This window comes from Eucyclogobius newberryi, unplaced genomic scaffold (assembly GCF_026437365.1).
Source record: "Eucyclogobius newberryi isolate DKJ021-1_F unplaced genomic scaffold, fEucNew1.0.hap1 SCAF_21, whole genome shotgun sequence".
In the NCBI taxonomy this organism is placed as follows: Eukaryota; Metazoa; Chordata; class Actinopteri; order Gobiiformes; family Gobiidae; genus Eucyclogobius; species Eucyclogobius newberryi.
In genome coordinates, this window is record NW_027315846.1 from 25,598,392 (window position 1) to 25,612,473 (window position 14,082).

Below are 14,082 nucleotides of genomic sequence, written 5' to 3' on the forward strand. Positions count from 1 at the left end.
AACCAAGGCCATGGACGACTATATTAACAATTCACTGGCAGCAGGCATCATCCGTCCCTCTTCATCCCCTGCTGGAGCTGGATTTTTCTTTGTGGATAAGAAGGACAAATCCCTTGTTGCAAGGGGCTTCTGTGTTTACCAAGCTTGATCTCAGGAATGCCTATCACCTTGTTCGGATCCGGGAGGGGTCACTATGAACACCTGGTTATGCCTTTCTGACTCACTAATGCTCCAGCAATATTCCAAGCCTTAGTGAATGATGTCCTCCGGGATTTTCTCAATGTGTTTGTGTTTGTATATCTTCACGATATCCTCATCTTTTCAAAGTCTGAACAGGAACATTTGCAGCATGTCCGCAGTGTTCTCCAGAGACTCCTAGAGAACCAGCATGCATCATTTCGGTCGGACGTATTCACATGGATCCCACCACGGTTAAAGCATCCTTCCAGATCCTGATCACCAGTTTGTTGTGGAAGTGGATGCGTCAGACTCCGGGGTGGGGGCTGTCCTGTCTCAGCAGTCAGCGAAAAACCAAAAATTACACCCATGTGCCTTTTTCTCCCGCAAGTTGTCCCCAGCAGAAAGGAATTACGACGTCGGAAACCTGGAGTTACTGGCTGTTAAGCTGGCTCTTGAGGAGTGGAGGCACTGGTTGGAGGGGTCTAAACATCAGTTTGTGGTGTGGACAGACCACAAGAACCTGGAGTACATCCGGTCAGCCAAACGGTTGAACTCCGGTCAGACCAGATGGGCATTATTCTTTAATCATTCTGATTTTACCCTGTCATCGCCCAGGTACAAGGAACGTTAAACCTGATGCCCTGTCCCATCAGTTCCAGTCAGACAACTGTCCCACACAACCTGAGAGTATCCTCCCCACTAAGACGGTCATCGGCTGTGATAAAATGTAAATATATGATTATATTTGTGTGTTAAATGTTATCTGCATCATTAGCCTAAGGGGAGGAAACGGCATGTATTTCTAATGACAGGTGTGAAGATGTTGTAAAAGCAGCTGTGAGGAATGTTCCTCCCATATGGTCCCCAGGGACCAAATGGTTAACATTCACCAAGGCTTTTATCTCTAAAGACAATGCCAGAGACAGTCGTAAAAGTAAAATGCTTGATGTGGAGCTGACCAATCAGAAATGTGACCCGCCTTTTATGTGTGAAATTCTAATAAAATGACTTGTAAGAGGGAGGAACGCTGAACGCTAAGAGTGAATTTGGAAATTCGTTCAGGTTGCTTACAACAGCTTGACTCGGCTAAGCCTTCCTCTTCCTTGAAAGCCACACAAAAGACTGACGTTTCTGTGTCGTTTAATATTCTAAGTTGAATTATGTTCTCTGACTGTTAAGTAATAGCATTGATTCATGTGTAATTTCTTGACATCGGCGCAGTGACCTGGGATATTGTGGACAAGGTAAAACAGTCCCATGCCGACCACCCAGCGCCCAGTGCCTGCCCTGATAATCATCTTTATGTGCCGGTGAATCTTCGCTCTCAGGTCCTCCAGTAAGGGACATTCTTCTCGCCTTGCCTGTCACCCGGGGGTTAGGCGCACCCTGGCTCTGGTGAAGCAACGTTTCTGGAGGCTTCCATTGAAGAAGACACTAAGGAGTTTGTCGCTGCTTGCCAGATTTGTGCTCAGCTCAAATCTGCTCGCCATGCCCCCTCTGGTCTTCTTCAGCCTCTGCCTATTCCTCATCGCCCATGGTCCCACGTCTCACTCGACTTTGTCACCGGACTGCCTTCCTCAGAGGGTAACACCACCATTCTTACCATTTTGGACAGATTTTCTAAGTCTGCTCAGTATATTCCATTGCTCAAGTTACCATCTGCCAAAGAAACAGCTGAACTCATGTTGCATCATGTTTTCCGTCTGCACGGCCTCCCCTGTGATATTGTCTCAGACCGGGGGCCACAGTTCACTTCTCGTTTCTGGACAGAGTTTTGCCAGCTGTTGGGGGCCACGGTCAGCCAATCTGAACTGAACGGATGAACCAGGAAATGGAGACTGCATTGCGTCCCAGTAATCATCCTGGTCCAAACAGCTGCTGTGGGTTGAGTATGCCCACAATATGCTTCCAAGCTCTGCAACGGGGCTTTCTCCTTTCCAGTGCTCGCGGGGATATCAACCTCCACTGTTCCCTGAGCAAGAGCGAGAGGCCAGAGTCCCATATGTCCAGGCGTTCATCCAGTGCTGTCGGCGCACCTGGAGGCGGGCCCGTTCTGCTCTCCTGCGTTCGTCCAACCGGTACCAAAGAAATGCCAACCGCCGTCGGACCCCTGTACCCGTCTACACTCTTGGTCAGAGGGTTTAGCTGTCCACAGATGACCTCCCACTCCGGCTAGAGTCTAGGAAGTTGGCCCCAAGGTTTGTGGGCCCGTTCTCCATCTCCAAGGTCATCAACCCTGCTGCAGTCCGTCTCCACCTTCCTCGCTCCATGAGAATTCATCCCACCTTTCATGTCTCCAAGGTCAAACCAGTAAAGGAGAGCCAGCTCCAGCTCCTGCCACGCGTTACAACCTTGTTTTCATCTCTGCTGTTTTCTGCGTTGTGCATTTGGGTTCTTGCTTGCCATTTTGTGACTCCTGACACATACTTTGAAGACGTACAACTACTGTAGGTCACGGCACCTTTCAGTTGGCTGCTGTGACGGAACCAGTCTCTTATTGTAGTCGGTCTTTGTTTGCTGAACAACCGTACGGCCAGTCCATGCCCACGTGCACAGTCCAACACACTCATTCATTCCCCGCTTTCCCCGCTGTTTCATTCATTCGCACCAGACGCACCACACACATCTTTCCCCGCACTCCTCTATGGAAAGCCAATATGATCACACTCCGCCACTTAGGAGCGGCGAATCGCGACGTATTTTCCAGCGCTTTTCCAAAATAAAGCAGCGCTTTTAACCTTCAGCGCCGTCGGACGTTACACCGTGTGCTGTCTGACGCTACTAGGCTCGCCGTTCTCTTAATAACATTTTCTGATCATATTATAATGAGATGCTGATGATTCCCACCCCTTTATTTAGCTAAGCCAGTAAGACTCTTCTTTCTCTAGCCAATCAGCGCAAAGAAGGCAAGACATCGGCAATCTTTCACTGATCGTGTTTTACTACTACAAGATGCTCAATTTGTTTGACTTTCAGTGTTGTTAGCACAGTGCTACTAGCCTTAGCATGTTACAGAAGACCTGCAGGTGCAGTGTTTACTACTGTCATGTACAACGTTGAGCTGGACAGCTGTAAGTTACATGTTAGGGTAACATGAAAACCTGGGGAAGCTTTGAGTGTTTAATTGTGAGATTCAAAGATGAGAAACGCCAAAATTTGTTAGACTGAGTGGAAGAGATAATGGATCTGATCAGGGACATTTGGCCTGACACACATTTTATTGATCCACAACTTGGACACAGTAGCTCACACATTGCAATATAATAACTATTCAAAGACCTCCCTGGAGTCATGTCATGTCACAGCCTGCTTTAAGTCGTCCATCATTATCCCTGTCCCCAAGAAGCCCCAGATCACTGGACTACAGACCTGTGGCGCTGACGTCTGTAGTCATGAAGTCATTTGATCACCTGGTCCTCCCCCACCTCAAGTCCTTCACCTCCCCCTGCTGGACTCCCTGCAGTTCGCCTACAGAGCCAACAGGTCTGTGGACGACGCAATCAACCTGGCACTCCATTTCATCTTGAAGCATCTGAACTCGCCGGGAACCTATGCCAGTGTAGCAGGACGGTCTATTGTCCACCTGCATGTTGTGACGGAGGTGAGGGCGCCCTATAAAAGGAGGGTCTGTTACGTTTGCCCGACCTCTCACCTCTGACGTCAAACAAAGATGGCAGCACACAGAGTCGCAGACTGGGCAGCCGAAGGATAGTGGCAAACTAGTGCTACTTTCAACGTAAAGCGTCGTAGCCTCAAGGTAGTTTAGCTCACACTTGATGAGTTGAATCTATACGTACTTTCTGCACTATTGTGTAGTGGGAGCTAACTTGTCCGTGTTCTAGGCTCGGGTGTCGGCTTGTTGCGTCGCTCTGGACCTTAACTCGGGAGCCTGCCTGACATGCCTTTCATCAGCGGAAAGCGACCTTTTACAGCCGTCAGTCCTGTTTTATAAACTACAGCTTATAACGCGTTGTTTGTGCAGTTTTGGGTCCTTCCGGGAAGCTGGCCTCGGTGGCGTCTCCAAACACGCTTCAGGCACAGGGTAACAACATCGTGCGGTCCTCTTCTTCTTCTTTCCTCTTCGGTTCCCTTCCATCTAAGACTAGAGTATGTGATTAAATGATGGGACTATTAAGTGTCAAGTTACAGTGAAGTGGTGACAACGCTGGAGGCCGGTAAAATGTCAAACTGTAATCTGAAATGTAACTTGTGATAAATATGTGTTTTAATTTATCGAACTAACTTATAAATTATTATGCAGCTCAATAAATGTACACCCTTTTGTATCTTGCACTCTGTCCAATGATTTACAGTCCTAACTCACCTGTGTGACCTGTATGATGCGGGATTAACTAATTAATTAGAGGGTTCCCTGTCCCTTGCTCTAAAAACAGGGTGGCGTTGTTGTACATGTGAAGCAGATACTGTGGGTACGAAGACGGCACGACCGCTCGTAATGCCACACCAGGATCCTGTTTGTGGACTTCAGCTTTGCATTCAACACCACCCTCCCCGCTCTGCTCCAGGACAAGCTCTCCCAGCTCAACGTCCTGACTCCACCTGCAGGTGGATCACTGACTCCATCTGCAGGTGGATCACTGACTGACTGATCAGAGGCAGTGTGTGCGGCTGGAGAAGAATGTCTCAGACACTCGGAGCTCCACAGGGCTGTGTACTTTTCCCTCTGCTCTTCCTCTGCTGTACATTTTTGTGTAAATGTCTGTACATAATGAGACAAGTTTATTTTTGAATTTATTTTATTAGTACATTCTTCATTTATGCATGCCATATTTGACTCTATAGATGTTGCAATGATTATGATTTTATTATTCATTGTTTTATGTTGCACCTTAATGATGAGGCAAGTTCCTAGGTTTGCGAACTGTGTTCAATGATAATGGCAATAAACCTTTTCTGATTCTGATTCTGAGAGGAGCCAGCTGAGGCAGCTCGGGCATCTGTTCCGGAGCCTCCTGGGCACCTCCCTGGGGAGGTGTTTCAGGCACGTTCCCGGCCCTGAAGAGGAAGAGTCCCGGCAAAGACCCAGGACACGCTGAAGGGTCTATATCCCTTGGCTGGCCTGGGAACGCCTCTGGCTCCTCCCGTAATAGTTGGAGGAAGTGTCTGGGGAGGGGGAAGTCATGCTTGGACTGCTGCCCCCATTACGAGGCCCCTGATAAGCGGAAGAATGATGGAGAAAATAAATAATACACATTATACTTACAAGGGACCCATTGGAACGGGAGTTGTAAGTTTTCGTTTATTTTTTTATTTTTAGACAGGGACAGTGCACAATATACATTAAGTTCCATCAAGGGGAGGAGCCTGTTGTACATGTTGTGTATGTGGAGGAAACCTATGCAGACACAGGGAGAACATGCAAACTCCATACAGAAAGGCCCCATCGGAAATCCATCCCAGATCTCAGTTTGGACAAATTGGGCAGATATGTATTGGTTAAAGGAACTATTGAAAATAAGAATAACATTACTTCAAAATATGATTATTTGGTAGATTACTTTTGTAGCAGTACAAAATAAAGGTAAAAAGTATTTAGTGACATTACTTCTCAAGAATGAGTAACTGCCTGGACGTAACATCTGATTTATAATTTTAAGTTAATGAAATTTAAGGACAAAACATTAAACAAAGCTTAAAATCTGGCATTTTCAAAAGAAAGACACAAAAAAAAGACTATGTAAATCATAAGTAGAGCATTGTTCATATAATTTCATATTGTCAACATAACTACTGTGGGGTGTTCAAGCTTAAGATCAAGTTTTTTCATCTGCATATGTGTTAAAAAAGTAAAAATAAATCAATGTCCAGTAATGTATTTAGATGCCGAATTAGTTAGTTGTAAGAATGTAGTTGATAAGTTTACATAAATAGCCTAATAAGTCCTAAACAGAAGAGCTTTGTCCCCAAAATCGAATTACATCAACATGTTTAAAATAAAATAAAAAGTCACATAATTTAATTTAACTGCTTAATTTTAGTTTGGTACTTATAGCGTTTCTAAACTGTGTTCGTGATATCGTCCACTAGAGGGCGACATACACCAGGGAATATCAGGAACATTTCCCACAGCGCAACCGATGAAAATCATGTTCAGGTCAATTAAGTACAAATTTAAAAAAGCAGTTATTGAGGAAGAATAGTAAATCAAAATGAGATGCAGATTTGGCCACTGTATATTTTTGTTTTTATCATTATTGCTGGATTTTGTGGACACAGTCATACATAGGCCTGGTGAGGGAAGTGTTTATTGTGCTTATTTTTTAGATCCTCATTATCAGCAGCGTACTATGTCAGCAACTCCTGTGGTCATTTAGTGTCGTGCCCATGGACACAACAGCAGTATCAGGATCAAAGCAATATTGAGCAGCCACACTTGGATTAACTGAATTTAATTATGGCCATAGTTTCATTTTTGTGCTAAGTTTAATCAATGACTCAAAAAAGAAGTAATGAGGAAGAATCTGGGAGAGAGAGATTTTTGTCAACAACTAAGTATTAGAATAAATTGTGTATTGTATTAATTGGCGTGTATTACATGATATGACTGAATTTGCCTTTGTTTGTAACATGTTTTCATTATGATTTTAATCGGCAATATCAGTAAAAGTTATTTTACAGGGTTTAATAATAAAGTGTTTCTGACAAACATCTCCAGTGACACTTTTAGATGATTTTAGAAGGTTAAAGTGAATCTGAACTTCAGATTTTGCAGATTTGGGGCACAATCTACCCAATTTAAAGCACACTCGGACCAGGTGAGGGTTGCTATTGTTGAATTGGATTCATTTTAAAGATGTTTTGTTATTTACGGCTTCATTTAAAGATAAAAATACACTCCAAAAACTAAATTCCGGCCTTGTTGCCGTTCATTACCGCTGTTTCTCCCCTGTTGTAATGATGTCCTTGACAAATTTAGTCAAATGGTGCAGGAGCTTTCCTGTGATCAAAATGAACACTGAACCACGCCTTCCCTCTGAGCTAAAGACATTCACCCAAATGGACACCCACAGCACCCATCACAGAAGGTCTACCTGTGCAAAACTGGGACACAATAAACTGCTCTGGCCAGTGGGAATTTAGTCAGCAAATAGATCTATATTTCATTCATCACTGGTTTTGTTAATATCCTATTTTGTGGGTGATAATAACATACATAATAAAAACTAGAATTATACAACCAAATGGATGGATTTGTGAGAAAAAGTATTACAGACAAAATATAGCCCTGATAAAACTGTACAATATTATCTAAATATAATACAACAATAATCTCTGCAATTAATAATAATTCAAAATATGCACACTCTGTTTTTAATTAGGCTTTTATTGTCAAATTGTGACTGAACATTTCAGATTGTCTTCACATTCTAGAATTAGATCATGTCATTCAACCACTTAGTTTAGTCTAGACACACACAACATCCAAACAGTCACACACAATTGCACTGTGTGTCGCTCGTGGCAACAGTAAACAAAAGCAGCCACACTGGGCTTATTACAACATGAAACAAATAGTAACTGTCAGTGCTGAAAGTCTGTTGTTCCACTCTTTTATTGTGTTATATGTTTGTGCATATGAGCGTTTACGTTTTGGTATGATATACTGGCCCCTGGTGGAGGCCCCTGGTGGAGGACTTATTTAGGATTTTGTGTACTTTTCTTTGTATAGTCAAAGTTTGCAGTGTGTGTTTTTGTAGGACATGGTCATGTGACGCCGGTGTGGTTTCCTGTCTAGAGTCTAAACCTAATGATGTTTTATATTAAATTGAACTTCCTCTTCCACTTCCTCCGTATATTTACATGTTTATGGCCGTTGTCTCCAAATGCATTTTTCTCCCACAGACGTGAAAATCAGCCCTTAAAGGTACAGTTGGTATCCTAGACTCATTATCTGATTGAGTGGTGCAAGCCAGTGGTGGCTGGTTTGACCATTCTGTCCATGGCCTTCTTTTTAACAGGATCCACTTCGAAGCTATTCCATATTTGAATAGTTTCATCACCAGCAACAGTCGCCATTGCAGAGTTGTCTGGGCTTAAAATTACACTTAGAACTCTGTCCCCATGTCCTAAAAATGAAAAAAAAAAAGGTCAATATTTAAGACAATAAGTTAGTTTCTTAAAGCAGCAACTTTAGAACCTTGGACTGAACAAGATTTTGACAGAACGCACTGAAGAATGTCTTGATGTCTAATTTCAAACCTGATTTATTACAGTTAGCTCCAACAAATGTGGTAAACATTTAATTTTGTGCCCATTTTCAGTAAGATCTTGTTTACTCGGATCCAAAATTCAATTTTTGTATCTAAAACCGGCTCTGTCCATTTTTCAGATTTATAGGTCCCAATTTGACATTTTTTACACATGACATAATGACATGACATATTGACATATCTTTATATTAAAACATTACATGATGAAATTTGTTTTTCCTTTCTTACAGTTATGTAAGTAAACTTTAGTCCAAGTTTCAAATTGAAATGTCTTTAATGTCTTTAGTCTTTAAAGTCCAACAACTGGACAAAACAATCATGTCTTTGTTCTTCTGCTTCTCCGGGGCGGGGGCAGCAGTCTAAGCAGGGGCTCCCAGACTTCCCTCTCCCCAGACACTTCTTCCAACTTGATCCCAGGAGCTATGTTGTCGGGGGCTTTAAGCCCCTGGTAGTGTCTCCCAAGGCAGACAGGTCCTAGGTGACGGACCAAGAGCAGTTCAGAAGACTCTTATGAATAGAGATACCAAGGCCAGTTACGTCGCCCCGGATTGGCATGGCCGGGGCCCAATCCTGGAGCCAGGCCTGGGGTGGGTGCTCGACCAGATCTCTGGACGCAGAACCAAAATAATCCCTAGTGTTAATTTATAATGACAGAGAAGAGGTTGATCTTTGTGCCAGTTTTTGTTTCATGTGGATGGAAGTGATTTCAAACTCATGAATCACAAAGCAGCACAACAAATCTGCAAACTGTGAAAAACACTGAATTCTGACCTGTTACTGCACAATTCTAAAATATAGAGATGATAAAGTTATGATGTCACATGGACGCAACCACTTTAACACTTTACGGAGAAAACTTCTTTTGTTCAATGTTTGATACGACAACAATCCAGGATCAATAGAACACTCACTCCAGCTCTGAACATGGGACAATGTGGAGGATTTTCTACTCTAGAATTAACCCTCCGGTCTCTGGATCAATCGGAGGCATTACGAGCTCTGAGCTTTGCAGCTGCTCGTGCTGATTGACCATTCCACAATAATAACAGAGCAGGGGCTCGTGGGGCAGTAAAAGAGGCCCCTGCGTTTAACACGTGAGCATGTGGAGCCACAGGAGTGAGAGGAGCTGTAAAAGAAGGGATTGTACTCAAAACTGTGGTGTACACAAGAATATTGTTGTTTAGAAGTTGAAAGATCAGAATATAGATATTTAGTATTTATGTTGATTGACATGTCATTTAAAGGTGCACTATGTCACTTTGACATGTCATTTAAAGGTGCACTATGTCACTTTGACATGTCATTTAAAGGTGCACTATGTCACTTTTGTGGTGCTGCTCGTCTTCACACGGCAAATCAACCAGGTTAAAGTCACAGAACTGACCTCATGATTCCATGGAAGTAGAAACATTTTATGCCACACTGTGAATATTATAGCCAAAGGAATCACATTTCCATGGAAACGAAGATTTAATAGAGTATATTCTTTGAATAAAAAGTGACATACTGGGCTTTTAAAGCTGTCACAGTAAATATCAGTGTTCAAGTGCAGCAGGAGAATAGAAACAGCTTTAGTAGAATAAAGACATCACAAATATGACTTTATTTACAACAATCACTGGGTCAATATTGTTCAGATGATTCAAGCTTTTAAGAATGAGAAAACATAATGAAACAAATGTAATAAAATTGTGGATAAATCAACACTGAAATCTTTGAAACATGGATTGGAAAGTCTTGACATATTATATTATTATATAATGCCTTTTCATACACAACATTCTGACATTAGTCATCATCTTTTTTCTAGATCTATCCATCTTACAAATAATAATATAAGAGTGTGATAAGGCCAATAGTCATTCAGAAGAAACACATTTCACCCACCCTGGCCCACACACCGGTTCACTTTACTCTCAGGGCTCTATTGTCACTGACATCCCCCAAATGTCTTCTGAACAAAAAGATGTTCAGTAATTCCTAATTTGTGTCACTGTGAGTCGTGGCTAAAGCCAGAGTAAACAGGAAACCACTCCCAGTTCATCCTCAACTTTATCTGCATTTATTTCACTTCTCTGCAAAGCCTTTATGTAATGCATTAGCTTTGGCTAAAGTTAGCTGCATTATGACCTGGAAATACAGCATCATATTCTGGGTCTCGACCGAACGAGTGTCGTGTCGAGGAAACTGCTGTTATGATTTGGGGTGTTACAAAATGAAATTGAAAAGCCGTGTGTCGATAAACAGGAAACAGCTGATGCTAACGTAAGCTGGATTTGTCTGTTCAACATGAAAGTGAGCACCTCTTTTCTGTTTGAATCTGCTTTATACCGTCTTGTTCTCTCTTGTCCAATCATGTCACTCAAGTGTTCCAGAAGCCAAAAGTGAACCGGCCCACTTTGGAAGCAAGAACCACTCACGGACCCCTTTGGATGGCTTAAATGGACCGGCCTGGACCACTTGTCCTGTTAGAGACGGGGCCAGGAGCAGGTCTAGGAGGAGAGCCAGCAGGACAGGAGCAGGACCTGGGACTCGCTCAGCTGCAGGACGGGGACAGTGGACAGCGCTGGACAGGACTGTCCCAAACAAGTGGACAATGTGTCGTCCAGTCCTGAACAGCAGAGACAGAGGGAGAAAAAACATGTTCAAATCACAATGATGAGTTATAAACAGTGGTGTTAAATAACAAAGTACACAAGTTAAAGTACTGTACTACTAAAGTACTGTAAAATGTTGTAAAACTCGACTTTTACTTGAATACATTTCTACTCTTACTTTCTACTTTAAAACATTTTTAAATTGAGTTTGCGACTGCATGAAATGGCCGATGGATGACCATCTACCACAAGGTTTTGAGTTCAAGTTTCAGCTCGGAAAATATAGAGAAAAAAATGACCAGGAAATTTAAGAAACGATTCAGTCACTTCTTTACATACATAAAAAATAATTAAATAAATCATACATAATACAAGCTGAAGGAGGATTATGTCGGATGCTTCTGGGATACGGTGAATAATGAAAACTGTTTACACTTTTGGACTCTTACACCGCTGCTACAAACACTCTTGCATCTCTCCAGATGAAGACGGCATCATTTCACTTTTAACATATGGTCACTGATCAAACCAGCTGCAATACTGAAGATGTCACAAAGACGACTCCTGGGGCACTACTGTGTACTCATGTACTCTGTGTATCATTGAAGTGAGTAAGAGTACGCAGGGAGCACCACAACTACAACTGCTGTTCCCAAACGTTTTAAAAATCACACATAATCGTACATATTCACCTCAATGAGATCTAAAATAATGGAACAAATACGACAAATGCAGGATTCATTCTAAATAACAGAACAAAACAGCTGTAATTATTAGTTTAGAGGCTGAAAAGGCTTTAGATTCTTTTGGCTGGCCTTAATTATCTAAAGTGCTGGACACATTTGAAATAGAAGTCTAGATAATAAAGACTATTGTGGCTCTTTACAATAGTCCGACAGAAATAATTAGAATGAAGGGTCAGTAGTGTTGTGAGATGGTCCAATGTCCAGATACAAACTGAACATAAACAATCCAACATAGATGAGTTAATACGACATGAATGTGAAGGCATAAAACACTTAAATAATTCACCAGCTTTTTCATGTCATTATTTTGTTGATCCAAAGCAAATAATGTCGTTTGTAACACAATCTATTCAAAATTTACATTCTTTCAGCACAATGATAATAATGGTAAAATAAAATTGAGCACTCAATATAACTTTAGCTGTTTTTTTTTTTATTGTTTTGTGTCTGTGCAGCACTTTGGAAGTGTTTATACTGTTTACTGTTTACTGGGCACAGGACACAGGACACAGGACACTGGGCACAGGACACTGGGCACAGGACACAGGACACAGGACACTAGGCACTGGGCACAGGACATGGGCACAGGACACTGGGCACAGGACACAGGACATGGGCACAGGGCACTGGGCACAGGACACAGGACACAGGGCACTGGGCACTGGGCACTGGACACAGGACACTGGGCACAGGACACAGGACACAGGACACTAGGCACTGGGCACAGGACACGGGCACAGGACACTGGGCACAGGACACAGGACATGGGCACAGGGCACTGGGCACAGGACACAGGACACAGGGCACTGGGCACTGGACACAGGACACTGGGCACAGGACACAGGACACTGGGCACAGGGCACTGGGCACTGGGCACTGGACACAGGACACTGGGCACAGGACATGGGCACAGGACACTGGGCACAGGACACAGGACACTGGGCACAGGGCACTGGGCACAGGACACAGGACACAGGGCACTGGGCACTGGACACAGGACACTGGGCACAGGACATGGGCACAGGACACTGGGCACAGGACACAGGACACAGGACACAGGACACTGGGCACAGGGCACTGGGCACAGGACACAGGACACAGGGCACTGGTACAGGACACAGGACACAGGGCACTGGGCACTGGACACAGGACACTGGGCACAGGACATGGGCACAGGACACTGGGCACAGGACACAGGACACAGGACACAGGACACTGGGCACAGGGCACTGGGCACAGGACACAGGACACAGGGCACTGGTACAGGACACAGGACACAGGGCACTGGGCACTGGGCACAGGACACTGGGCACAGGACATGGGCACTGGACACAGGGCTGACTGGGTCCACCGTCTCAGCGTCTCAGCCCAGCAGCTACTCGTTATTATTGGCTGGACTGGAAACCATTTGACATTATCTGATCATTTCAAATCTGGGCGTGGCATATGACCTTGGGCAATTGTCAGTTCTGTCTGTAAAAACAATTACAATTTGAGTCGACAAATTCACACAATTATTTAATGTAATGAAATGCCGTTTTGGACAGCGCACAAAGACGACCACTATGGCAAATTCACAGATCCAGACGCAGTGACACAAACATGATTTAAACAGCTTTTTTCTACTTGATTGGAGTCGTTTGATGTTTTAATACGGCGGTTCTGAAACATTTGGAGGCTATGGACGCCTTATCGGTCAGAAAATATCCTCCACTATGACATCACTCCAATATCCGTCCATAAAACCATGAATTATACCACATTTCTAATTCAGTTTATTTGATTGGTGAAGTGGTTTGCATCAAAAAACATAGGCTTGTATATTATAAACACCTTTGTTGAGCTTTAAAACATGTTATAACATTATTCCTTCATCCAAAACAGAGCTGGAGTTGTTTGTAGCTTCATGCGTGTGTTTATTTGATGAACCCTGTTTACGGGGTCCTCTCCCTGCTCGCTTCAGAAAAACATGACCAAAATGACATTCGGACTTCATTTGGAAATGGACAAATGGTTATTTTGATTTAAATGTGTTTGTATTCATGTTTAGTTGATGTCTATTTGTGTTATAATTTTGATTTACACTCTCTGTTCTGTTCTGTGTTTATAAAATACTGACTCAATCATGTGTAATAATGTCTTATTCATGTGCATATAACTACTGTAAATAAGAGTGTTTACTTTTCCACTATTATTATTATTTTTGTCTTATGTTTTGTTATTTTATTTAATTTTTAATTTAATCTAATTTCTCTCTATTCCTTATTATATGAGAGGTTTTGTCTAAGAGTTTTGTTTATAAGAGCTTTTCAATTAAGAGTGTTTTTT

At 42.9% G+C, this 14,082-nt stretch overlaps 1 protein-coding gene across 1 annotated transcript in view; it reads right to left on the reverse strand.

Moving 5' to 3' along the window:
* Positions 1-10,327: 10,327 nt before the first annotated feature.
* dph6 (diphthamine biosynthesis 6) overlaps positions 10,328-14,082 on the reverse strand; it is a 118,933-nt gene continuing 115,178 nt past the window's right edge. Inside the window, exon 15 of the mRNA XM_072457998.1 lies at positions 10,328-11,022. Coding sequence (XP_072314099.1) covers positions 10,904-11,022 — 119 coding nt within the window. The 3' untranslated portion in view covers positions 10,328-10,903. The remainder of the gene's footprint in view (positions 11,023-14,082) is intronic.